General features: G+C 52.6%; 1 protein-coding gene and 1 long non-coding RNA gene across 2 annotated transcripts; both read right to left on the bottom strand.

The window, feature by feature from the left end:
- Nucleotides 1–1,155: 1,155 nt before the first annotated feature.
- Nucleotides 1,156–9,907, bottom strand: LOC101731008 (trichohyalin-like). The gene is made up of 6 exons (XM_031899567.1): nucleotides 9,624–9,907; nucleotides 8,255–8,376; nucleotides 7,934–8,167; nucleotides 6,407–6,534; nucleotides 2,933–3,002; nucleotides 1,156–2,641 (listed from the first exon to the last, which is right to left on the bottom strand). Exons 1-6 carry the CDS (start codon nucleotides 9,664–9,666, stop codon nucleotides 2,492–2,494), a joined length of 747 nt encoding a protein of 248 aa, XP_031755427.1. The 5' UTR covers nucleotides 9,667–9,907; the 3' UTR covers nucleotides 1,156–2,491.
- Nucleotides 9,908–10,403: 496 nt separating this feature from the next.
- wrap53 (WD repeat containing, antisense to TP53) lies at nucleotides 10,404–17,312 on the bottom strand. The gene is given in 9 exon segments (NR_033391.1): nucleotides 10,404–10,749; nucleotides 11,537–11,671; nucleotides 12,777–12,880; nucleotides 13,787–13,995; nucleotides 14,088–14,220; nucleotides 14,296–14,386; nucleotides 14,645–14,931; nucleotides 15,308–15,406; nucleotides 17,011–17,312. It is a non-coding gene; the product is annotated as a WD repeat containing, antisense to TP53 (long non-coding RNA).
- Between the last annotated feature and the right edge of the window lie 5,908 nt (nucleotides 17,313–23,220).

Below are 23,220 nucleotides of genomic sequence, written 5' to 3'. Positions count from 1 at the left end.
CCCCCCCCCTCACCCCCAGCAGCCGATCAGCAGAACAATGGGAAGGGAGCAAGATAGCAGCTCCCAGTAGGTATCAGAATAGCACTCAATAGTAAGAAATCCAAGTCCGGCTTGGGACTCCTCCAGTTACATGGGAGTAGGAGAAACAATAGGTTAGCTGAAAGCAGTTCTAATGTGTAGCACTGGCTGAAAGCTCAGACTCAGGCACACTTTACTGCTGCGCTGCAAGTTGGAGTGATATCCCCCCCCCCTCACCCCCAGCAGCCGATCAGCAGAACAATGGGAAGGGAGCAAGATAGCAGCTCCCAGTAGGTATCAGAATAGCACTCAATAGTAAGAAATCCAAGTCCGGCTTGGGACTCCTCCAGTTACATGGGAGTAGGAGAAACAATAGGTTAGCTGAAAGCAGTTCTGATGTGTAGCGCCGGCTCCTTCTGAAAGCTCAGACTCAGGCACACTTTACTGCTGCGCTGCAAGTTGGAGTGATATCCCCCCCCCAGCAGCCGATCAGCAGAACAATGGGAAGGGAGCAAGATAGCAGCTCCCAGTAGGTATCAGAATAGCACTCAATAGTAAGAAATCCAAGTCCGGCTTGGGACTCCTCCAGTTACATGGGAGTAGGAGAAACAATAGGTTAGCTGAAAGCAGTTCTGATGTGTAGCGCCGGCTCCTTCTGAAAGCTCAGACTCAGGCACAATGTGGGCCATGGAATTCTGAAGACAGAGGAATGCTCGCTGCCCAGCCAGGGGTATCAGGTAAGTGATTGGGGGGTGTCTAACATTTTGCCCCCAGTGATTTAACCTTTCCTTCTCTTTTAAAGCATAATGCTGCAAAATATGTTTTTGGGTTCTGTACCAGCCCAAATCAACCATAGCCCTTTAGCAGGAAGATCTGTGCCCCCAAAGATGCCCCAGTAGCCCCCCCATCTTCTTTTCTACTAATTCCCAGCACATACTCTGTGCTGCTGGCACTTACCTGCACTCACCCACTCACTATATACTGTATATATAGAAAATGCCACAATACAAGGCAATATTAAAGCCCTGGCTCGTTGCTGTTATAAAGATTCAGACTGGTTCAGTAAATAGAATACAGCTTTTCTATTCCTATTTCTTTTTTGGGTTTAGTTCTCCTTTTAGTTGTTTATGTTCTTCTAAGAACCGCTAAGGGTTAACTTCTGTCTGTATCGGCCTCGAGCACATACAGGGGTTAATGTGTGTCGGTTTGTTGTTAAAAAAAACTTTAGCACTTTGTAATTGGGGGCTCCCGGGGGGGATAATTGCCCCTAACAATGCCCGGGGCTCATTAGCCGGCGGCAGCGGAACCATAGCCTCTAACTGCCAGTTATTAGCTGGGCGGCCATAGCACTCACAATAAGACCGGACTAACAAGGCCAATTATTCTTGCCCTGTATGGCGGCCATGCTGCTTTGTTCCCTATTAGCATAAGCCTCACGCGGCTTTCATCTCCGCCTCCCGTCGCGCCTTTGTCAGGGAAGCCATTTTATTTCCCGTAAATATTTGTCAACGTGTTTTTCTTTCCCGCAAGTTATTTATTCACTTTGCCCAACTTCTTCTGCACTTTCTCCCCAGGTTAACCCTTTCCTCGCCTCGACAAGAGCCTTTGAGAGACAGACAGAGAGAGAGAGAGAGACAGCAATGTATGGCAGAGAGACAGACAGAGAGAGAGACAGCGATTGAGTAGGAGAGGATGATGGGAAGACAGAAAAGAAGCTTCAGACAGAGTAGGAATATGAAACGAGAGAGAGAAGAGGGAGGAGCAAAGAGACGACAATAGGTAGAGCGGGAAGGGGGGCGGTTCTGCTGAATTCCCTGTCCAATCGAGAACAGATCTTGGTTGGGGAGGGCCCCATACACGGGCAGATAAGCTGCTGAATTGGTCTAAAGGGCCCAATTGTCTATGGGCCTTTTACCTGTTCCGTGCTCCAATTGGCCAACCAATTGGGGGGGGGGAGATTTGGTGCATCCCTAATTCATATGGATCACAAGCTTGGTGGGCAATCCACCAACCAGAAATAGTGGGCGGGACCCCATTGGAACGGACTGGTGAATGGGCCAATGGTCAAGCTCTAATTTGAACCACTGGGGCCAATCTTCACTGTAATCATTGATTACACACTGCTGTGTCCCCCATATGTATTTTTATTTTAATTGGGGGGGGATGTTTGGGTTCAGGGGGTACGAGGCTCTGTGGCTTTGGGGGTTCATATTAAAGTTGGAAACCCTAAATCAGATCTGTTGCACTTCCTAATGCCCCCCATGGAGGGATTTGCAGGCTCCTGTACTTCCAATAAGCCCATAGTTATGTTCTTCCCAAGCCCTCCCATATCCTTACGTGGCACCCACTATAGCCAAAGGGGCAACCAATGAGCTTGTTCTTCTGATGATGTCGGAGTCCAAATGAAATAAAAATCTGGGAAAGTCTGAAAGGAAAATGATAAAGAATAGTATAGACTTTGCGGTCTGTGACATCAGCATGATGGTTTGATGACATCATCAGTCTGCGTAGCTGAGTGCACGTAGCCCGGAGGCTTTCCCAGGTGGATCAGGCGCAGGAGGTAGTCGGAGTGGAGGCTGGAGTCGGTGAGGTCAATAAAGCGCTTGTAATTCAGCTGAATCTCCTGGAGAAGGGAACGCAGGGGCGTGACTTAGGCTCCGCGGGGGAGTGGCTTACTGGGAAAGGAAGGTCTACTCATTCACAAATGTGGGGGGAAACTTACTGTCCCCACCTACTTCAGGAGCCCTGGGCTCGACTCTACCAATGGCAGTCGTTCTTTAAGAGGCCAAAAGGGCATAAGGAACAGATTTAAAGGGCAACAGCATCCAATGGCATTCAAAGAGGGAGGAGCTAGAAATGATGAGGGAGTACCCAGGTGGCTAATGTAGGAAAGATAAGGAAAACTTACTAATACCTTAAATTTACACTCAAAATCAGTCTTTTCTTGCGTTACTTTGTTCAACTGCTCCTGGACCGCACTGAGCCTGGGAAGGATAGATAAGGAATGTTAAAGGAGAACTAAACCCTAAGAACAAACATAGAAATGCTGTACTTGTTAGGAGTGTCAGTGGCACTGCACATGCTCAGTATGCTCTGGGCAGCTAGTGAGAAAGTAAATTTTGGGGGCACATTACCCCTTATAATACATGAGTGATACTCAGAGTTCCCTGTATAATTCAGCCTGCAGCCTTGTGCCTTTATATGGGGGGCACAGAACCCCTCAGTGACTGCTAATATCCTTATCATTTACAGTAGGGGGTACATTATCCCTTATAATACATGAGTGATACTCAGAGTTCCCTGTATAACTCAGCCTGCAGCCTTGTGCCTTTATATGGGGGGCACAGAACCCCTCAGTGACTGCTAATATCCTTATCATTTACAGTAGGGGGTACATTATCCCTTATAATACATGAGTGATACTCAGAGTTCCCTGTATAACTCAGCCTGCAGCCTTGTGCCTTTATATGGGGGGCACAGAACCCCTCAGTGACTGCTAATATCCTTATCATTTACAGTAGGGGGTACATTATCCCTTATAATACATGAGTGATACTCAGAGTTCCCTGTATAACTCAGCCTGTAGCCTTGTGCCTTTATATGGGGGGCACAGAACCCCTCAGTGACTGCTAATATCCTTATCATTTACAGTAGGGGGTACATTATCCCTTATAATACATGAGTGATACTCAGAGTTCCCTGTATAACTCAGCCTGCAGCCTTGTGCCTTTATATGGGGGGCACAGAACCCCTCAGTGACTGCTAATATCCTTATCATTTACAGTAGGGGGTACATTATCCCTTATAATACATGAGTGATACTCAGAGTTCCCTGTATAACTCAGCCTGCAGCCTTGTGCCTTTATATGGGGGGCACAGAACCCCTCAGTGACTGCTAATATCCTTATCATTTACAGTAGGGGGTACAGTATCCCTTATAATACATGAGTGATACTCAGAGTTCCCTGTATAACTCAGCCCCCCTATAAGAGACAATGGGGGCCCCAGAGGTACCAGAAGGAGTTCTCTTACTTCTCCTGTAATATTCTGACTTGCTCTGCGTGTTTCTGCCCCTGAGTTTCCTTCTGCCCCTCGGCCCGTTTCTGCCCCTCTGCCGCCGCCGCAGATAAAGCCCCTTTCAGCCGCTCGCCAAACCGAACCTGTGGGGCATGAGAGGGAGACTCACTGACCAATGGCCATCCAATGGCTGGCCTTCTGCTGGGCAAGGGGGATGCTGGGTAGGAAGCCAGGCAGGGACAAGGGCCAGTGTAGGGGTCTGTCCCCCCCCCCCCCCCCAGCAGGGGTGTAGCCCATATGGCTCACAGGGGATGCTGGGTAGGAAGCCAGGCAGGGACAAGGGCCAGTGTAGGGTTCTGTCCCCCCCCCCAGCAGGGGTGTAGCCCATATGGCTCACAGGGGATGCTGGGTAGGAAGCCAGGCAGGGACAAGGGCCAGTGTAGGGTTCTGTCCCCCCCCCCAGCAGGGGTGTAGCCCATATGGCTCACAGGGGATGCTGGGTAGAAATCCAGGCAGGGACAAGGGCCAGTCTAGGGGTCTGTCCCCCCCCCCCCCCCAGCAGGGGTGTAGCCCATATGGCTCACAGGGGATGCTGGGTAGGAATCCAGGCAGGGACAAGGGCCAGTCTAGGGGTCTGTCCCCCCCCCCCCCAGCAGGGGTGTAGCCCATATGGCTCACAGGGGATGCTGGGTAGAAATCCAGGCAGGGACAAGGGCCAGTCTAGGGGTCTGCCCCCCCCCCAGCAGGGGTGTAGCCCATATGGCTCACAGAGGATGCTGGGTAGGAATCCAGGCAGGGACAAGGGCCAGTCTAGGGGTTTGCCCCCCCCCCCCCCCCCCCCCAGCAGGGGTGTAGCCCATATGGCTCACAGGGGATGCTGGGTAGGAAGCCAGGCAGGGACAAGGGCCAGTCTAGGGGTCTGTCCCCCCCCCCCCAGCAGGGGTGTAGCCCATATGGCTCACAGGGGATGCTGGGTAGGAATCCAGGCAGGGACAAGGGCCAGTCTAGGGGTTTGCCCCCCCCCCCCCCCCCCCCAGCAGGGGTGTAGCCCATATGGCTCACAGGGGATGCTGGGTAGGAATCCAGGCAGGGACAAGGGCCAGTCTAGGGGTCTGTCCCCCCCCCCCCCCCCCAGCAGGGGTGTAGCCCATATGGCTCACAGAACCCCTCAGTGACTGCTAATATCCTTATCATTTACAGTAGGGGGTACATTATCCCTTATAATACATGAGTGATACTCAGAGTTCCCTGTATAACTCAGCCTGCAGCCTTGTGCCTTTATATGGGGGGCACAGAACCCCTCAGTGACTGCTAATATCCTTATCATTTACAGTAGGGGGTACATTATCCTTATAATACATGAGTGATACTCAGAGTTCCCTGTATAACTCAGCCTGCAGCCTTGTGCCTTTATATGGGGGGCACAGAACCCCTCAGTGACTGCTAATATCCTTATCATTTACAGTAGGGGGTACATTATCCTTATAATACATGAGTGATACTCAGAGTTCCCTGTATAACTCAGCCTGCAGCCTTGTGCCTTTATATGGGGGGCACAGAACCCCTCAGTGACTGCTAATATCCTTATCATTTACAGTAGGGGGTACATTATCCCTTATAATACATGAGTGATACTCAGAGTTCCCTGTATAACTCAGCCTGCAGCCATGTGCCTTTATATGGGGGGCACAGAACCCCTCAGTGACTGCTAATATCCTTATCATTTATAGTAGGGGGTACATTATCCCTTATAATACATGAGTGATACTCAGAGTTCCCTGTATAACTCAGCCTGCAGCCTTGTGCCTTTATATGGGGGGCACAGAACCCCTCAGTGACTGCTAATATCCTTATCATTTACAGTAGGGGGTACATTATCCCTTATAATACATGAGTGATACTCAGAGTTCCCTGTATAACTCAGCCTGCAGCCTTGTGCCTTTATATGGGCACAGAACCCCTCAGTGACTGCTAATATCCTTATCATTTACAGTAGGGGGTACATTATCCCTTATAATACATGAGTGATACTCAGAGTTCCCTGTATAACTCAGCCTGCAGCCTTGTGCCTTTATATGGGCACAGAACCCCTCAGTGACTGCTAATATCCTTATCATTTACAGTAGGGGGTACATTATCCCTTATAATACATGAGTGATACTCAGAGTTCCCTGTATAACTCAGCCTGCAGCCTTGTGCCTTTATATGGGGGGCACAGAACCCCTCAGTGACTGCTAATATCCTTATCATTAACAGTAGGGGGTACATTATCCCTTATAATACATGAGTGATACTCAGAGTTCCCTGTATAACTCAGCCCCCCTATAAGAGACAATGGGGGCCCCAGAGGTACCAGAAGGAGTTCTCTTACTTCTCCTGTAATAATTTGACTTGCTCTGCGTGTTTCTGCCCCTGAGTTTCCTTCTGCCCCTCGGCCCGTTTCTGCCCCTCTGCCGCCGCCGCAGATAAAGCCCCTTTCAGCCGCTCGCCAAACCGAACCTGTGGGGCATGAGAGGGAGACTCACTGACCAATGGCCATCCAATGGCTGGCCTTCTGCTGGGCAAGGGGGATGCTGGGTAGGAAGCCAGGCAGGGACAAGGGCCAGTGTAGGGTTCTGTCCCCCCCCCCAGCAGGGGTGTAGCCCATATGGCTCACAGGGGATGCTGGGTAGGAATCCAGGCAGGGACAAGGGCCAGTGTAGTGGTCTGTCCCCCCCCCCCCCCCAGCAGGGGTGTAGCCCATATGGCTCACAGGGGATGCTGGGTAGGAAGCCAGGCAGGGACAAGGGCCAGTCTAGGGGTCTGTCCCCCCCCCCCAGCAGGGGTGTAGCCCATATGGCTCACAGGGGATGCTGGGTAGGAATCCAGGCAGGGACAAGGGCCAGTCTAGGGGTCTGCCCCCCCCCCAGCAGGGGTGTAGCCCATATGGCTCACAGAGGATGCTGGGTAGGAATCCAGGCAGGGACAAGGGCCAGTCTAGGGGTTTGCCCCCCCCCCAGCAGGGGTGTAGCCCATATGGCTCACAGGGGATGCTGGGTAGGAAGCCAGGCAGGGACAAGGGCCAGTCTAGAGGTCTGTCCCCCCCCCCCAGCAGGGGTGTAGCCCATATGGCTCACAGGGGATGCTGGGTAGGAAGCCAGGCAGGGACAAGGGCCAGTGTGGGGGTCTGTCTCCCCCCCCCCCCCCCCCCCAGCAGGGGTGTAGCCCATATGGCTCACAGGGGATGCTGGGTAGGAAGCCAGGCAGGGACAAGGGCCAGTGTGGGGGTCTGTCTCCCCCCCCCCCCCCCAGCAGGGGTGTAGCCCATATGGCTCACAGGGGATGCTGGGTAGGAAGCCAGGCAGGGACAAGGGCCAGTGTAGGGGTCTGTCCCCCCCCCCCCCCGCCCAGCAGGGGTGTAGCCCATATGGCTCACAGGGGATGCTGGGTAGGAAGCCAGGCAGGGACAAGGGCCAGTGTAGGGGTCTGTCCCCCCCCCCCCCGCCCAGCAGGGGTGTAGCCCATATGGCTCACAGGGGATGCTGGGTAGGAATCCAGGCAGGGACAAGGGCCAGTCTAGGGGTTTGCCCCCCCCCCCCCCCCCAGCAGGGGTGTAGCCCATATGGCTCACAGGGGATGCTGGGTAGGAAGCCAGGCAGGGACAAGGGCCAGTCTAGGGGTCTGTCCCCCCCCCAGCAGGGGTGTAGCCCATATGGCTCACAGGGGATGCTGGGTAGGAAGCCAGGCAGGGACAAGGGCCAGTGTGGGGGTCTGTCCCCCCCCCCCCCCCCCAGGAGGGGTGTAGCCCATTTGGCTCACAGGGGACCATATGAATAGAGCAGTAGACAAGTGATGGAACCCAAGGCCTGTATTGGGTTCAGGGCAGACAGTGCCGGGGGCATGTAGGGTGGGGCATTACCTCTTCTGCCTCTCTCCAAGCTTGCAGTTCCCTCTCTCTTGCTTTCTCCGCCTCCCTCAGTCCCTCCTGATAGGCTAGACCCGTGGCCTTCACAGACTCCGCCTCCCAGCTCTGGCGCACTCTCTGCAGGTCGCCCTCCCGTTTCTGCAGGAATTCCTGGCGCAGGAGGGCCAATCGCTCCTCCTCCAGGTGCCTCCTGCTCTGGGCCGTCTCCGCCAGTTGCTTCTGGAAAGCCTGAAAGGCAAATGATGATGTGAAATGTAATGTCCAGAGCTCAGCCCTCCCCATAAACAACCCCCACCCACTCCCCCCCTCTCATACCTCCCGCTGTTCCTGCAGGGCTTTCTCCTTTTCTTGCTGCAGTTGGGTGATCATGTCCCTCAGCCTGGCACAGGCCTGGCAACCCCCAGGGGGCAAAGCATGACCTGAGTGGCCCGAAACATCTATAGGAATACAGGGGGGGTTTATTTTGCATTACTGCCAGCTGCCAGCCCTCAGTGCCACTGACACCGCACATGCTCAGTAGCTCTGGGCTCTCAGCGCTACTCCTGGGTTCTTGTATCTCCAGGCTCCATAGACAGCAATATTATTGGGTTGGGTCCCCCCTGAAGAAGCCCTGGTTCTACCCCTGATACAGATACCTGCAGCAGGAACCGGTGTTAGGATTGGTTCTACTGAAGGGGGCGGGGCATCTGATTACTTCAGGAGAGAAAGAAAGCCATTGCTTGGTCACCTTTGAGTTAACCTTTAGTATGATGTAGACAATTTGCAATTGGTCTTCATTTCTTATTATTTGTAGTTTTCTAATTGTTTCACTTTTTGTTCAGCAGCTCTCTATTTTGGAATTGCAGCCGGTATCTGGTTGCTAGGGTTCAAATTACCTTAGCAACCAGGGGGTGGTTTGGATGAGAGGCTGGAATATGAATAGGGGAGGGGCTGAATAGAAAGATAAGGAATAAAAAGTAACAATAACAATAAAACTGGAGCCTCACAGAGCAATAGGGTTTGGCTGCCGGGGTCAGTGACCCCCATTTGAAAGCTGCAAAGAGAAGAAGAAGAAGGGAAATAATTAAAAACTATAAGAAACAAATAATGAAGACCAATTGCAAAGTTGCTTAGAATTGGCCATTCTATAACATACTAAACGTTAAGGTGAACGACCCCATTACGGTGGCCATACGGGGTAAGATTCGCTCTTTTTGGGCTTCTAGTTACGTGGCAGGCAGGGCCCCGCTAGCTCCCGAAGGATTAAATGCAAAATCTGAATAATAGGCAGGGACGGGGGGCGTACAGCGAGGGCATCGGAGGCCCTGCCTGGAGTTTAACCCTTGGGCCACTGGAGCGTCAGAGCTTTATCAGACGTAGGATAGGAGCAGTGTAAAACCGCTAATATCTAAAAGCAAGGGTGATGGGAACAATCTCAGTCATTCAAATTGCTACGAGGGGTTAAATGAAAGGTGCAAATGGCATTAGCCGGACAGAGGGCACAGGGATCAGATAGGCAATGTGGCTGTGTAGGTGCAACATACAGACTGTATGGCAGGGGATTGTGGGAATTGTAGTACAAAATACACACACACACACAATATTATCTGCCCTAGTATTGCCCCCCCCCACCTGTTGCAGCCAACAAGCCCTGGGGCAGTAGGGGTTAAACACAAGCACACAGCACCACATACACACACATTACCCTTCTGTCTGTGCCGAGGGGAGGGCGATGGGTTAATAGACATCAGGCCTGGGGTGTCCAACTGGGGAGCAGAGAGATCACATGAGACATCTCCATCAGCACGAGAGAGTCCTGAGACACAGCACTAACAGAGCTGTATACAGACTGTCTCTAAGCAACTGGTAGCTAAGCAACCTGGCTACTGTGTAACCGACCGGTGGCTCCAGCGATCTGGGGGCGGAACCGACCTGCGGCCCAATGAGCTGGGGGGTGTGGAACTGACCTGTGGCCCCAGTGATCTGGGGGGGAGGGTGGAACCGACCTGTGGCCCCAGTGATCTGGGGGGGGGGGGGGGGTGGAACCTACCTGCGGCCCAGTGATCTGGGGGGTGCGGAACCGACCTGTGGCTCCAGTGATCGGGGGGGGTGCGGAACCAACCTGTGGCTCCAGTGATCTGGGGGGGGGGGGTGGAACCTACCTGCGGCCCAGTGATCTGGGGGGGTGGAACCGACCTGTGGCTCCAGTGATCTGGGGGGGTGGAACCGACCTGCGGCCCAATGAGCTGGGGGCGGAACCGAAAGGTGGCTCCAGTGATCTGGGGTAGTGGAACCGACCTACGGCCCAATGAGCTGGGGGCGGAACCGACCTGCGGCCCAATGAGCTGGTGGGTGTGGAACCAACCTGTGGCCCAATGAGCTGGGCGCGGAACTGACCTGTGGCCCCAGTGACCCGGGGAGTGGAACCAACAGGGCTACTGCATGAATGTTTATCCTGGAGTATCTATTGATAAACACACACAGGCAGTTTCAGGTTTTTATTAAGGCTTAATGTCCCCTTTAATGCCCAAGTCACTTACAGCAGATTATCCCCAAGCGCCCAGTATGGCAGCTCCGCCTGTAGGAAAGGCCCCGCCCACACAAGTGTATTTTATAAAATTCTGATACAACAGAGGGTTTATATACAAATATACAAGTGGCCGCTCGGCCCCAGTGGCTAACGTGCCGCCCCCCCACACCACCAGAGCTGCAGGGAGTTCTCCGCGGAAACGCCAGGGGGGGGTGCGTCCGTCTCGTCGCCGCTGTCCTCCAACTCAGGGAACTTCCTCTGGCCGGAGCTGGTCGCCAGGAGCGGCATGGAGGGGTGCAGGCTGCAGCGGGACAGGGGGGGGGAACCGTTAGCCAATCAGAAGTCTCTGTCTTAGGGGGCGTGTCTGCTTTATGTCTGGGAAGGGCCCCACATTTAAAAAAGCTATAAAGGACATTAGCGCTGAGAATATAAATTTGTAATTATGTTTGCGCATTAAATGCCCCAGTCTGGTCCAGCTTTATAAATATAAACACGGCCGGGGCAAATATGTTCCCTGGGGGAATCTTATAAATGAGCCCCAGTGTGAGTTCCTGTCTCGTCCATGAGAGAGCCAATCAGATTGGGGCTTGCTGGACATCATGGCGCATAAGTGATCAGTTTAGGCCAGTTTATCCAACATATGGGGCAGTTGGATCAGTTGGCGGGGGGGGGGGGGGGCGGTTGGATCAGTTGGGGGGGGGGGGCGGTTGGATCAGTCCGGGGGGGCGGTTGGATCAGTCCGGGGGGGGGGGGGGCGCAGTTGGATCAGTCCGGGGGGGGGGGGGCGCAGTTGGATCAGTCCGGGGGGGGGGGCAGTTGGATCAGTCCGGGGGGGGGGGGGGGGCAGTTGGATCAGTCCGGGGGGGGGGGCAGTTGGATCAGTCCGGGGGGGGGGGGCAGTTGGATCAGTCCGGGGGGGGGGCAGTTGGATCAGTCCGGGGGGGGGGGGCAGTTGGATCAGTCCGGGGGGGGGGGGGCAGTTGGATCAGTCCGGGGGGGGGGGCAGTTGGATCAGTCAGGGGGGGGGCAGTTGGATCAGTCAGGGGGGGCAGTTGGATCAGTCAGGGGGGGCAGTTCCCCATACTCACCTAATGCCATTGACGCAGTCCTTCTGGGCCGGGAACTGCAGGACGGGAGCCGGAGACTCCTCCCCAGACTGGGCCGATACATCCCAGGCCGTTACCAGCCCCTGTGTGTCCCCACTCAGCAGGTACCGGCCGGAACTGGGGGAAAGGGGGGGCGGGGGGGGTTAATTATATTGTGAGACAGAACCAGGGGGTCCCCCAGCTCCCAGGGCAAGAACCCCATTATGTAATAGGACTATAAAGTGCCCCCCTCAGTGGCATAACTTGGTCACACCGGGCCCCCCTGCAGAAAAGCCTTTTGAGAGAACCCGGCTCGACCAGTCCCTCCTTCCCCACTATGTTTAAGGTAGGAGGGGGGGGACTAAGGTACAGAAGCCCGGGCCCCCCAGCGACTGTGGGTTCTGCTGTATATATAGTTACCCCACTGGCCCCCTGCTGTATATCTAGTTACCCCACTGGCCCCCCTGCTGTATATCTAGTTACCCCACTGGCCCCCCTGCTGTATATCTAGTTACCCCACTGGCCCCCCTGCTGTATATCTAGTTACCCCACTGGCCCCCCTGCTGTATATCTAGTTACCCCACTGGCCCCCCTGCTGTATATCTAGTTACCCCACTGGCCCCCCTGCTGTATATATATAGTTACCCCACTGGCCCCCCTGCTGTATATATAGTTACCCCACTGGCCCCCCTTCTGTATATATAGTTACCCCACTGGCCCCCCTGCTGTATATATAGTTACCCCACTGGCCCCTGCTGTATATATAGTTACCCCCACTGGCCCCCCTGCTGTATATATAGTTACCCCACTGGCCCCCCTGCTGTATATATAGTTACCCCACTGGCCCCCCTGCTGTATATATAGTTACCCCACTGGCCCCCCTGCTGTATATATAGTTACCCCACTGGCCCCCCTGCTGTATATATAGTTACCCCACTGGCCCCCCTGCTTATATAGTTACCCCACTGGCCCCCCTGCTGTATATATAGTTACCCCACTGGCCCCCCTGCTGTATATATAGTTACCCCACTGGCCCCCCTGCTGTATATATAGTTACCCCACTGGCCCCCTGCTGTATATATAGTTACCCCACTGGCCCCCCTGCTGTATATATAGTTACCCCACTGGCCCCCCTGTGGCGCGGGCACAATTTATTCTTCTATTATTATATTATTCTATCCTCCTATCTCCCGATTGGCCGGCCTATCAAGCTCCATCCTGTAACTGTGAGAGAGGGACTTACACATCGACATCAAAGTAAATCCGCTGGTTTGTGGCAACGTTGCGCCTCAAGGTGAAGAGAACGTTACCAGGGTAACGGATGTCCCAACCCAAGATCTCAGGGTCCTGTGAAACAGAAATGATTGGATTTGAACTACTGTGCAGCTAGAAATCTGGTTGCTGGTAGGGATGCACAGGACCCACTTTTTTGGGTTTGGCCGAACCCCCTAACCCACCCGGCAGGATTCCGTCCAATCCTAATTAGCCTATGCTCACCCGGGGCCGCGGATCCAGCCGAAACCGAATCCTTACAAAAACGCCAGGATTCCGTGCATCCCTAGTTGCTAGGGTTCTGCTCAGCCTAGTGACCAAGTTCTATGCAGCTTGAAATGTATCTGTTATCTAGTTGCTAGGGTTTTGCTTAGCCTAGCAACCAGGTTCTATGCAGCTTGACACGTATCTGTTTTCTGGTTGCTAGGGTTCTGCTTAGCCTAGCAACCAGGTGCTATGCAGCTTGAAATGTATCTGTTATCTGGTTGCTAGGGTTCTGCTTTGCCTGGCAACCAGGTTCTATGCAGCTTGACACATATCTGTTTTCTGGTTGCTAGGGTTCTGCTTAGCCTAGCGACCAAGTTCAATGCAGCTTGAAATGTATGTTATCTGGTTGCTAGGGTTCTGTTTAGCCTAGCAACCAGGTGTTATGCAGCTGGAAATGTATCTGTTTGCAAGGGTCCTGCTTAGCCTAGCGACCAGGTTCTGAAATATATCTGTTGTTATCTAGTTGCTAGGGTTCTGCTTAGCCTAGCGACCAGGTTCTATGCAGCTTGACAGGTCTCTGTTATCTGGTTGCTAGGGTTCTGCTTAGCCTAGTGACCAGCGACCAGGTTCTATGCAGCTTGACAGGTCTCTGTTATCTGGTTGCTAGGGTTCTGCTTAGCCTAGTGACCAGGTTCTATGCAGCTTGACACATATATGTAATCTGGGTGCTAGGGTCCTGCAGACAGAACAGTGGGAATTATGGGAGTCTCTTACCTTTCGCCCCCCAGAGAAGACACAGTTGCCATCAGGAGAGAAGCCCAGGTGGGTGATGCCACCCTGATGCCCTTGCAGAATTGCCAGGGTGACCCCTTCCTGCCGGGAGTACAAGCCCAGAGAGCGGGAGTAGGAGCCGCAGGCGTAAATATCCTGCGTGGGGCTGAATGCGATGCAGGAGATGATCCCGGCCTGGCCCTGCTTCTTATCTGCAGAGAGACACGTAGGTAAGGAGGGGATACGGGGTGGCACCCCCCCGGCCTATGCACCCCCCCCCTGGCCTAGGCACCCACTCACGTACGGAACGTAGGGCGACTCTCGCACTCCCTCCCAGGCCGAGACGTCTCAAACACCCGGATCATCTTGTCGAAGCCGGAGAAGAGCTGAGCGCCGTCCGGAGTGAAGCTGAGAGAGTGCGCGGCCGTCAGCTCATCCTGCGAGAGAGAGAGAGAATGTAAGAATGTGACCCCCACAGGCACTTGTACCTGGGGGGGGCGGGCCAATCTTACCAAGTGGTTGTACGGCCGGTACGATGCTTTCAGCTGCCCGTGGAAGGCGTCCCACACGTGGATCGGGTTGTCCTTGCAGCTGCTCGCCACACTGAGGGCGTAAACACACAGGGACACGAGCCAATCAGCATGTTCATAAACTGGCCTATTGAGTGTATACCTCCCTTACTGGGGTTTACATTACTGTCTAACCAATACCTGCCCAGATATTGGTACAGGGGCCAATAAGGGAGTGCCGAGGGCGGGGCTAATACTGACCAGGGTGTTCGATTACTCCAGGGATGCACCTTAGAGAAAGTTGCCCTTTAAGAAACCGACAGACTGAGGAAGATGAAGATGAAGTACTTACAAGCAGGTTGCGGGATCGGAGGAAGTCATATTGGGGTACCAGCAATAGTCATATATGGTGTCCCCTTCGGCCATACGCAGAACCGGCAGCTGTGCATGACAGACAGAGAGAGGCTCATTATCCGGCAGTGATGGAATAACATCATCCCAATGCATTTAGCCCCGCCCCCTTACAGTACCATTTCCTCCGCTATCTCCCAGTTGTCTGTGTACAGCTCAGAGGGCAGGTTATATATCCGCAGGATGTTGTCATCGCTGTTGGTCAGCAGGCAGGTACCGTCAGGGGCCCTGGAAAGGGGAAAAGGGTATTTAGCACTCACGTCTTGGGGGGAGCAGATAACCGGGCAGTGGGTCAGTCAAGGGGGCTATAATCCAAGTGAGTACTGCAGCTGTCTGAGCAACAACCAGGAAGTACAGCAGTAGGCGGGGAGAGAAAGCAAGTGAGTACTGCAGCTGTCTCAGCAACAACCAGGAAATACAGCAGTAGGCGGGGAGAGAAAGCAAGCGAGTACTGCAGCTGTCTGAGCAACAACCAGGAAGTACAGCAGTAGGTAGGAATTATGGTTATAGGGCAGTGTCCCACTATATGAGCCATAAGCCCATAACTGCGACCAATGACTCTCAACTCCCATTGCTACATGGATAGTAAGTAGGAGGGGCTTACCATTTGCAGCCTTTCAGGAAGTTCTCGGGCAGCGCTGAATATTCATGCCAAGCTCCCGCGAGTGCCCAGGGCTGACAGGAAAAGTCAAACTGGGAGGAGCTAAGGAAGGAGCACAGAAAGAGGTATTTAATAAAGAGGCAGTTGCTCGCCAGTCATAACCACGTGGTTAGGCGTTGCTTTATAGATGGTGGCGCTGTTCTACTGCTGTTTATAAGAAGGGGCTGCAGTGGTGAAAAATGGTACTGCAAGTGCATAAAGATGGCCGACCTCTTGTTCTAATTGGCTCTAAGAGTCCGAATATCTTCATTTTCATAGCAAGTCATACCCCCCCCCCCACTTTGTAGTGTGGGACAAGGAGCGACTGCTGCTTTAAGGCAGCACATAAATTGGCTGAATCTGCCCACAATCCCTTCCCATCATTCCCCTTCTCTGTGTGCGACACAATGGGCCACATTCAGTAAAGGGAGAAGTAGGGGACAGTGGCACCGTCCCCCCCCCCCCCCCCCCCCCCCCCCCCCCCCCCCCAAGGCATCTGCACTGGGATTTCCAGATTTCCAAACATTTATCAATGTCTGACTGGGTTTCTATTGTATCTTTTGGGGAAGTGTGACAGGAACATGTCGTTTGTCTGCAAATTCATTCATTCAATTGATTATTGTGGCTACGACTGCAGGTTCCTTCATGTCTGTAACAAGCTTTGTCCTAATGTTATAGTTCAGCACAATATTCCCTTTTACAAGCCGCCTTAATGCCTGTTGAGTGCTATTCTGATACCTACTGGGAGCTGCTATCTTGCTCCCTTCCCATTGTTCTGCTGATCGGCTGCTGGGGGGGAGGGGGGGGGATATCACTCCAACTTGCAGCGCAGCAGTAAAGTGTGCCTGAGTCTGAGCTTTCAGCCAGCGCTACACATTAGAACTGCTCTCAGCTAACCTATTGTTTCTCCTACTCCCATGTAACTGGAGGAGTCCCAAGCCGGACTTGGATTTCTTACTATTGAGTGCTATTCTGATACCTACTGGGAGCTGCTATCTTGCTCCCTTCCCATTGTTCTGCTGATCGGCTGCTGGGGGTGAGGGGGGGGGATATCACTCCAACTTGCAGCGCAGCAGTAAAGTGTGCCTGAGTCTGAGCTTTCAGCCAGCGCTACACATTAGAACTGCTTTCAGCTAACCTATTGTTTCTCCTACTCCCATGTAACTGGAGGAGTCCCAAGCCGGACTTGGATTTCTTACTATTGAGTGCTATTCTGATACCTACTGGGAGCTGCTATCTTGCTCCCTTCCCGTTGTTTTGCTGATCGGCTGCTGGGGGTGAGGGGGGGATATCACTCCAACTTGCAGCGCAGCAGTAAAGTGTGCCTGAGTCTGAGCTTTCAGAAGGAGCCAGCGCTACACATTAGAACTGCTTTCAGCTAACCTATTGTTTCTCCTACTCCCATGTAACTGGAGGAGTCCCAAGCCGGACTTGGATTTCTTACTATTGAGTGCTATTCTGATACCTACTGGGAGCTGCTATCTTGCTCCCTTCCCATTGTTCTGCTGATCGGCTGCTGGGGGTGAGGGGGGGGGATATCACTCCAACTTGCAGCGCAGCAGTAAAGTGTGCCTGAGTCTGAGCTTTCAGCCAGCGCTACACATTAGAACTGCTTTCAGCTAACCTACTGTTGCATAGATGACAGATGATAAATCTACTGCCCGTACCAATAGGATTCTTCCAAGTGCTCAGTAGGTTCCTCAGTCTCTGCTTCTGGTTCCGTTCCCTGCTCTCCCGCCAGATTCGCTTCCTCTGCTCCGTCCCCCAAACAAACATCACAGACTGGCGCGGAATCATCCAGACGTGCCACTTTGGCTGCAGGGCCCTGAAAATCCTCATCTTCCTCCTCTCTGCCCAACATGGGAGCGATCGCTGCATCTGGGACCCCATTGTCAGACTTCTCTTCTCCGCTGTCCCCTTGCGTGACGTCCCTGTGCGTTAGAGTGCTTGCCTCCAGTTCCGTACTCGCCGTGTCACTTCCCTGCCCATGAACCCCCTCTCCTACAGTCTTACCTAATGCTCCGGCCGCCAGTACCTGGGTCTCACTGTCAGTCACATGAGGAGGGGGGCTGCTCCCTACTAATTCTCCTCCTTCTCCTGATGCCAAGGCCCCACTTCCATCCCCTCCCTCTACTGAACCCGCCGCCTCCACTGAACCCCCTCCCTCTACTGAACCCGCTGCCTCCACTGAACCCGCCGCCTCCACTGAACCCCCTCCCTCTACTGAACCCCCTCCCTCTACTGAACCCGCCGCCTCCACTGAACCCCCTCCCTCTACTGAACCCGCTGCCTCCACTGAACCCCCTCCCTCTACTGAACCCCCTCCCTCTACTGAACCCGCCGCCTCCACTGAACCCCCTCCCTCTACTGAACCCGCTGCCTCCACTGAACCCCCTCCCTCTACTGAACCCCCTCCCTCTACTGAACCCGCTGCCTCCACTGAACCCCCTCCCTCCACTGAACCCCCTCCCTCCACTGAACCCGCCGCCTCCACTGAACCCGCCGCCTCCACTGAACCCCCTCCCTCTACTGAACCCGCTGCCTCCACTGAACCCGCCGCCTCCACTGAACCCCCTCCCTCTACTGAACCCCCTCCCTCTACTGAACCCCCTCCCTCCACTGAACCCGCCGCCTCCACTGAACCCCCTCCCTCTACTGAACCCCCTCCCTCTACTGAACCCCCTCCCTCTACTGAACCCGCTGCCTCCACTGAACCCCCTCCCTCTACTGAACCCGCTGCCTCCACTGAAGTTCCAGCTCCCACGTCTGCCTCCCTTTCCTCCACTAACATTTCCCCCGCGTCCCCCGATATCCAGTCTCGACTCTCTTCGGCCATTGTCGCTTCCTGCTCTACAGGTTTCTTTCCGACGCTCCCCAACAAATGGAAAAATTCTTCACATCCTTCCATCAATCAGAACCACTTTCAGTACCTTCCTGGTACCAAACTCCAATCCAAAATGGCGGCTCCTGTAAGACACAACAAATAAACATGCGGTTGCAGGGCAAGCGGTGACTCTTTCCGTTCCGGGGCTCTGCCTCCCCTGGAAAATATATACTGGCCTTTCTGGGATGGCTGATAATTCCCTCTGTGCCCAGTCCAGCTGGGAATGTGGGGATTCAGAATGTTGCATTAACCCCAGACTTGATATACATATGGGTGTGTTGAACTACAACTCCCAGCAGCCCCAAGAGATCCCGAGAGTTATAGCTTAAGGACCAACTACAGAGCTGCCCCACATCCCAGTAGAAAGTAATACAATCACATACCCTATAGAGCAGGGAGTATACTGTCCAATTGCATGCTGGGTATTGTAGTTTTATATTAATCCAAGTTGTAGGCTAATTGTTAGATACAAACTACATTACCCAGCATGCAGTGGGACAGGCACATTAGTTTCCAAACTACAAACCCGCCAAGGCTCCAAACTGTACCTTGTGGGTTTGTACTTTGGAAACCGCCTGGGCTGTAAATTAGTAGGTGAATGTGGCGGGAAACCCTGGTTCCCAGTGACACTCTGTGTAATTCAGTCGCACACCAATAACTACCAATCTGAGCCATTTCTCCGCCGCCACATACCAAGCTATGGGCAATGCGCCGTACCCGGTCCCTGACATGAGCCATGAAGCAAGCGACGCATAAAAATGACGTACTTCCGCCATAACTATCACAGCACAGGAGTAGGTGGGAGGAAGAGACAGATGAGCCAATAGAAAACGAGGGGAAGGACTACGCGTGAGGTAATTGGATATATAAATACGAGGGGCGGGAAACCTCCCAGCCAATAGAGATGCTTCTAGGTTTTGTGCCTGAATCTAAAAAAAATGATGATAGAGTTTAGCCTGGCTAGAGAGAACTGCGCAGCTGCAGGTCTGCATTGTAACTAGCATTCCCCTACTGACAAATAAATGCATTGCTTCCATGGCCCTGTATAGGTATAGGCCAAAGGCAAGAGTGCAGCTATACAGGGACTAGGGTCTGGCTGCTCCATACAGTGGTGCTTCATTCCAATGTTATTAATAGGGAATTCAGCTTGGCATGTAGCGACTGCTAATATCGTCATATCTGCCAACAGTACATTCATTATAATACACACGTTTTAGTGAGTTGTGACAGGAATTCAGCCGTATAAGGGGTGTAACACCTGTTTGGCCGGTTAGGGGTTAATCCAGGCTAGTATATAGTGTGTTACATGCGATCCCCCTTTCCCAGGATGGGCCTCCGCTAAGTGGGAGATGGCCTATAGGAGCTAATTTAGAGATGAGGATGTTGTTGAACTACAACTCCCTGATGCTGTGTAGTGTAGTCGTAGTAAATAGGACGCCAGAAGGTTCTTTGCTGAATAACTGTAGAACGTTTATTGTCACAGACAAGGTTGAAGCAGGGTTATACTCACAATAGTTGAGGTAGTTACCACAGCGTTTAGTGGCAGTTGTAACAGGCACAAGCAGAGTAGCACCACAAAGGAGGCAGATGTGGAACAAGCAGAAACCCTAAGGATGATCACCCTTTACTGGACCAGATCATTACAGCCAACGGTGGATCAGGGGGAGATACTGCCTGATACCTGTGTCTGAACTGCGGTCCCTACAGCAAGGCAAACAGAGCCGGGGTATGCTGAACCCTTACTTTCTCCTATGGTGGAGCCAATACTGCTCTTACTAGATAGCCCTGACTATCTCACACTATCTAAAGTGTGCTATAACAGGATCTATCCTACCACTAACTTCTCCTCCTAACTTCTCCTCATTCACGGGGCCCTGTCCCCGACTTCACTAGAGCACCAAGGGGCTACTCTAGGGCAGGTGGCTTTACTGGGGCCAAGTCTGATCCCAGGCTCAATGGAGTTGTTCCCTGAGAGTCAGAAGGCAGCCAAAGAGGAAGCCACCCCTCCTTGCTAGACACTTTATCAGTCCGCAAGGGGAGTGGTCATCCTAACTAAGCCAATAAGGCATAAGGTATAGTGAACTAGATACATGGGACTTTGCCCAGCAACAGTGATAGAAACTCTAATACCTATGGGTCCCTACAGGAGTATAGGCCGATCCGAATATAAGCCGAGGTACCTAATTTCACCTAAGAAAACTGGAAATACTTATTGACTCGAGTATAAGCCTAGGGTGGGAAATGCAGCCGCTACTGCTAAGTTTCAATAATCAAATAAATACCAATACAATTACATTAATTGGGGCATCAGTGGGGTAAATGATTATAAATATTTGAAAGAAAAACAGTGAACTAGCTCTGTAAGTGGAGAAGACGGTCAACAAAAAGAATATTGTATCGACAATGATACCATAAGAGTACTACCCCCTAGGCTCAATCAGCAACCAAGCTAAAACACAAAGGGTTAAAATCCTTCAAAACTATATATAGTTTATATAGAATATAAAGTGCAATGTGTAGTGCAGAATGGGACAGGTGAGGATGGGAGATGAATTTGGGAGCGGCCAGGGCACTGGAGGGTCTGGTTGCGGGGGGCCTAATTTGCACCCAAAGGACAGAGGGTCTGGAGGGACCCATGGCACCCAACTCAAGTATAAGGCGACGGTGGCTTTTTCAGCACATTTTGAGTGGATTTGACCGAAACCAAATCCATCAAAAATAGGCTGGATTCGGCCCGAATCCGGAACCGAATTCGGTATTCACATATAGTGAAACAACCTTCCTCCCCCAAACATGTAGGCAGTGATGAATGATATATGGTGCTGGTTTCATTATCTTTCAAAATGGCCCTTTTGTTGGCGCTCCCCATAGATCTGATCTGAACCCAAAAAAGTGGGTTCAGTGCATCCCTAATGTAAACCCTAAATTTTCATACCATGTATATAAGTTGGGTACATCCTCCCCACCCAACGTGCATCATTTAGACTATATGCATCGCCTCCCTTGGCAGCTTTCACCTGGCGGCCATTTTCCTTCTGACATCGATGTCAGTTACATCTGCAGACAGTACATGTGCCCTTATTCAGTGTAAAGTTCATGCACTCGAGAATGCAGGCTTAAGCCAGCCATATAGGCACGGGTATTATCGTACGATATTCAGGGGCGATTCTGGACATATCGCCGCCTGAGGTGGCTCCTGGATGCCGCCCCCCCCCCCCCCCCTGCTCCCCAGCACTTCTGAGCGCAGGAGCGGGTCCGGGGGCGGAGAGATCGCTAGTGCAGAGAGCGCAATTGCGCAAGAGCCGAACCAGAAATTCGGCTCTTAAAGTTACCAGGAGCGGCTTTTTGCCGCCCCTGGTAACTGGGGCGCTTCTGCCGCCTGAGGCGAGTTTCTCAACTCGCCTAATGGCAGAAGCGCCCCTGACGATATTCGGTGTGTGTATGGCGGCTCGAAGAGGCGAGCGATGTCGCAAAAGGCTGTGGATATCGGTCGTCTCGTCGATCGCCCAGGTTAAAAGATTTTGATCAGACGCCATTGAAGGCGCCCAAGCAAAATCTACGTTCGGGGCTGAATCAGGTGGAGGTAGAATTTCTATTGTTTCTATCTCCATATCTGATGATTCAGCCCTGAATGTCAGTGATGGGTTGGAACAATCTTTCCTGCAACCAATGGTCGCACGACAGATCGTTATTGCTACGTGTATGGTCCTGTTTGGACTGACTGGTTAAGCTGAGCTCAGGAGAGGGTATTAGGAGAAAAAATAGCAGCAGATACAGTAACTACAGTAGAGTATCTATGGGAACCAGCAATCTCTTCATTGGAGCGGGTGTGTTTAGTAAACTGAGCTGTGATGTGAGCGTGCTCAGTAGCCAACAGCCCAAAGGAGCGGGGGGGCGAGGAGGTGGTCAAAAGTGGAAGCTGCAACCTTACTATTAACCTTTGAACAGCCGGAGGGGCAGTTGTTTAAAGATTTCAAAGAGGCTGTTCACTGATTCAGTTTTTTGTGACAAGTTTACAAAAAGTCATGTGATTTTTTTGGATTGGGATTCGGTTAGGCCAGAGGCATGGATTTGGCCGAATCTGAATTCTGCTGAAAAGGCCGAATCTTGCCAGAATCCCTACCTATAAGACATCTTTTAAGTAGGGATGCACCGAATCCAGGATTCAGTTCGGGTTTCGGTCAAGATTCGGCCAAATCCATGCCTCTGGCTTAACCGAATCCCTTTTTGTCACATAAACACTGAAGTTGAAAATTCTTTCCATTTTTTTTCCAGATTTAACCCTTCCAACCCTTAGCATACGCTAATCAGGATTCGGTTCGGCGGAATCCTTTACAAAGGGTTTGGGGGTTCGGCGGAATCCTTTACAAAGGGTTTGGGGGTTCGGCGGAATCCTTTACAAAGGGTTTGGGGGTTCAGCGGAATCCTTTACAAAGGGTTTGGGGGTTCGGCGGAATCCTTTAAAAGGGTTTGGGGGTTCGGCGGAATCCTTTACAAAGGGTTTGGGGGCTCGGCGGAATCCTTTACAAAGGGTTTGGGGGTTCGGCGGAATCCTTTACAAAGGGTTTGGGGGTTCGGCGGAATCCTTTACAAAGGGTTTGGGGGTTCGGCGGAATCCTTTACAAAGGGTTTGGGGGTTCGGCGGAATCCTTTACAAAGGGTTTGGGGGTTCGGCGGAATCCTTTACAAAGGGTTTGGGGGCTCGGCGGAATCCTTTACAAAGGGTTTGGGGGTTCGGCGGAATCCTTTACAAAGGGTTTGGGGGTTCGGCGGAATCCTTTACAAAGGGTTTGGGGGTTCGGCGGAATCCTTTACAAAGGGTTTGGGGGTTCGGCGGAATCCTTTACAAAGGGTTTGGGGGTTCGGCGGAATCCTTTACAAAGGGTTTGGGGGTTCGGCGGAATCCTTTACAAAGGGTTTGGGGGCTCGGCGGAATCCTTTACAAAGGGTTTGGGGGTTCGGCGGAATCCTTTACAAAGGGTTTGGGGGTTCA

Source organism: Xenopus tropicalis, chromosome 3 (genome assembly GCF_000004195.4).
Source record: "Xenopus tropicalis strain Nigerian chromosome 3, UCB_Xtro_10.0, whole genome shotgun sequence".
In the NCBI taxonomy this organism is placed as follows: domain Eukaryota; kingdom Metazoa; phylum Chordata; class Amphibia; order Anura; family Pipidae; genus Xenopus; species Xenopus tropicalis.
Note: the sequence above shows the minus strand (reverse complement) of the source record. Positions and strands in the feature narration are given on the sequence as shown.

Excerpts from the sequence above, each read along its gene's own strand:
- LOC101731008 (XM_031899567.1), bottom strand. The coding sequence starts at position 9,666 with ATGTCTATTAACCCATCGCCCTCCCCTCGGCACAGACAGAAGG. Across the intron at positions 8,168-8,254 it reads CCCTGCAGGAACAGCGGGAG|GCTTTCCAGAAGCAACTGGC; the intron begins GTATGAGAGGGG and ends TTTGCCTTTCAG. Across the intron at positions 3,003-6,406 it reads GTCAAATTATTACAGGAGAA|GCTCAGTGCGGTCCAGGAGC; the intron begins GTAAGAGAACTC and ends TATCCTTCCCAG.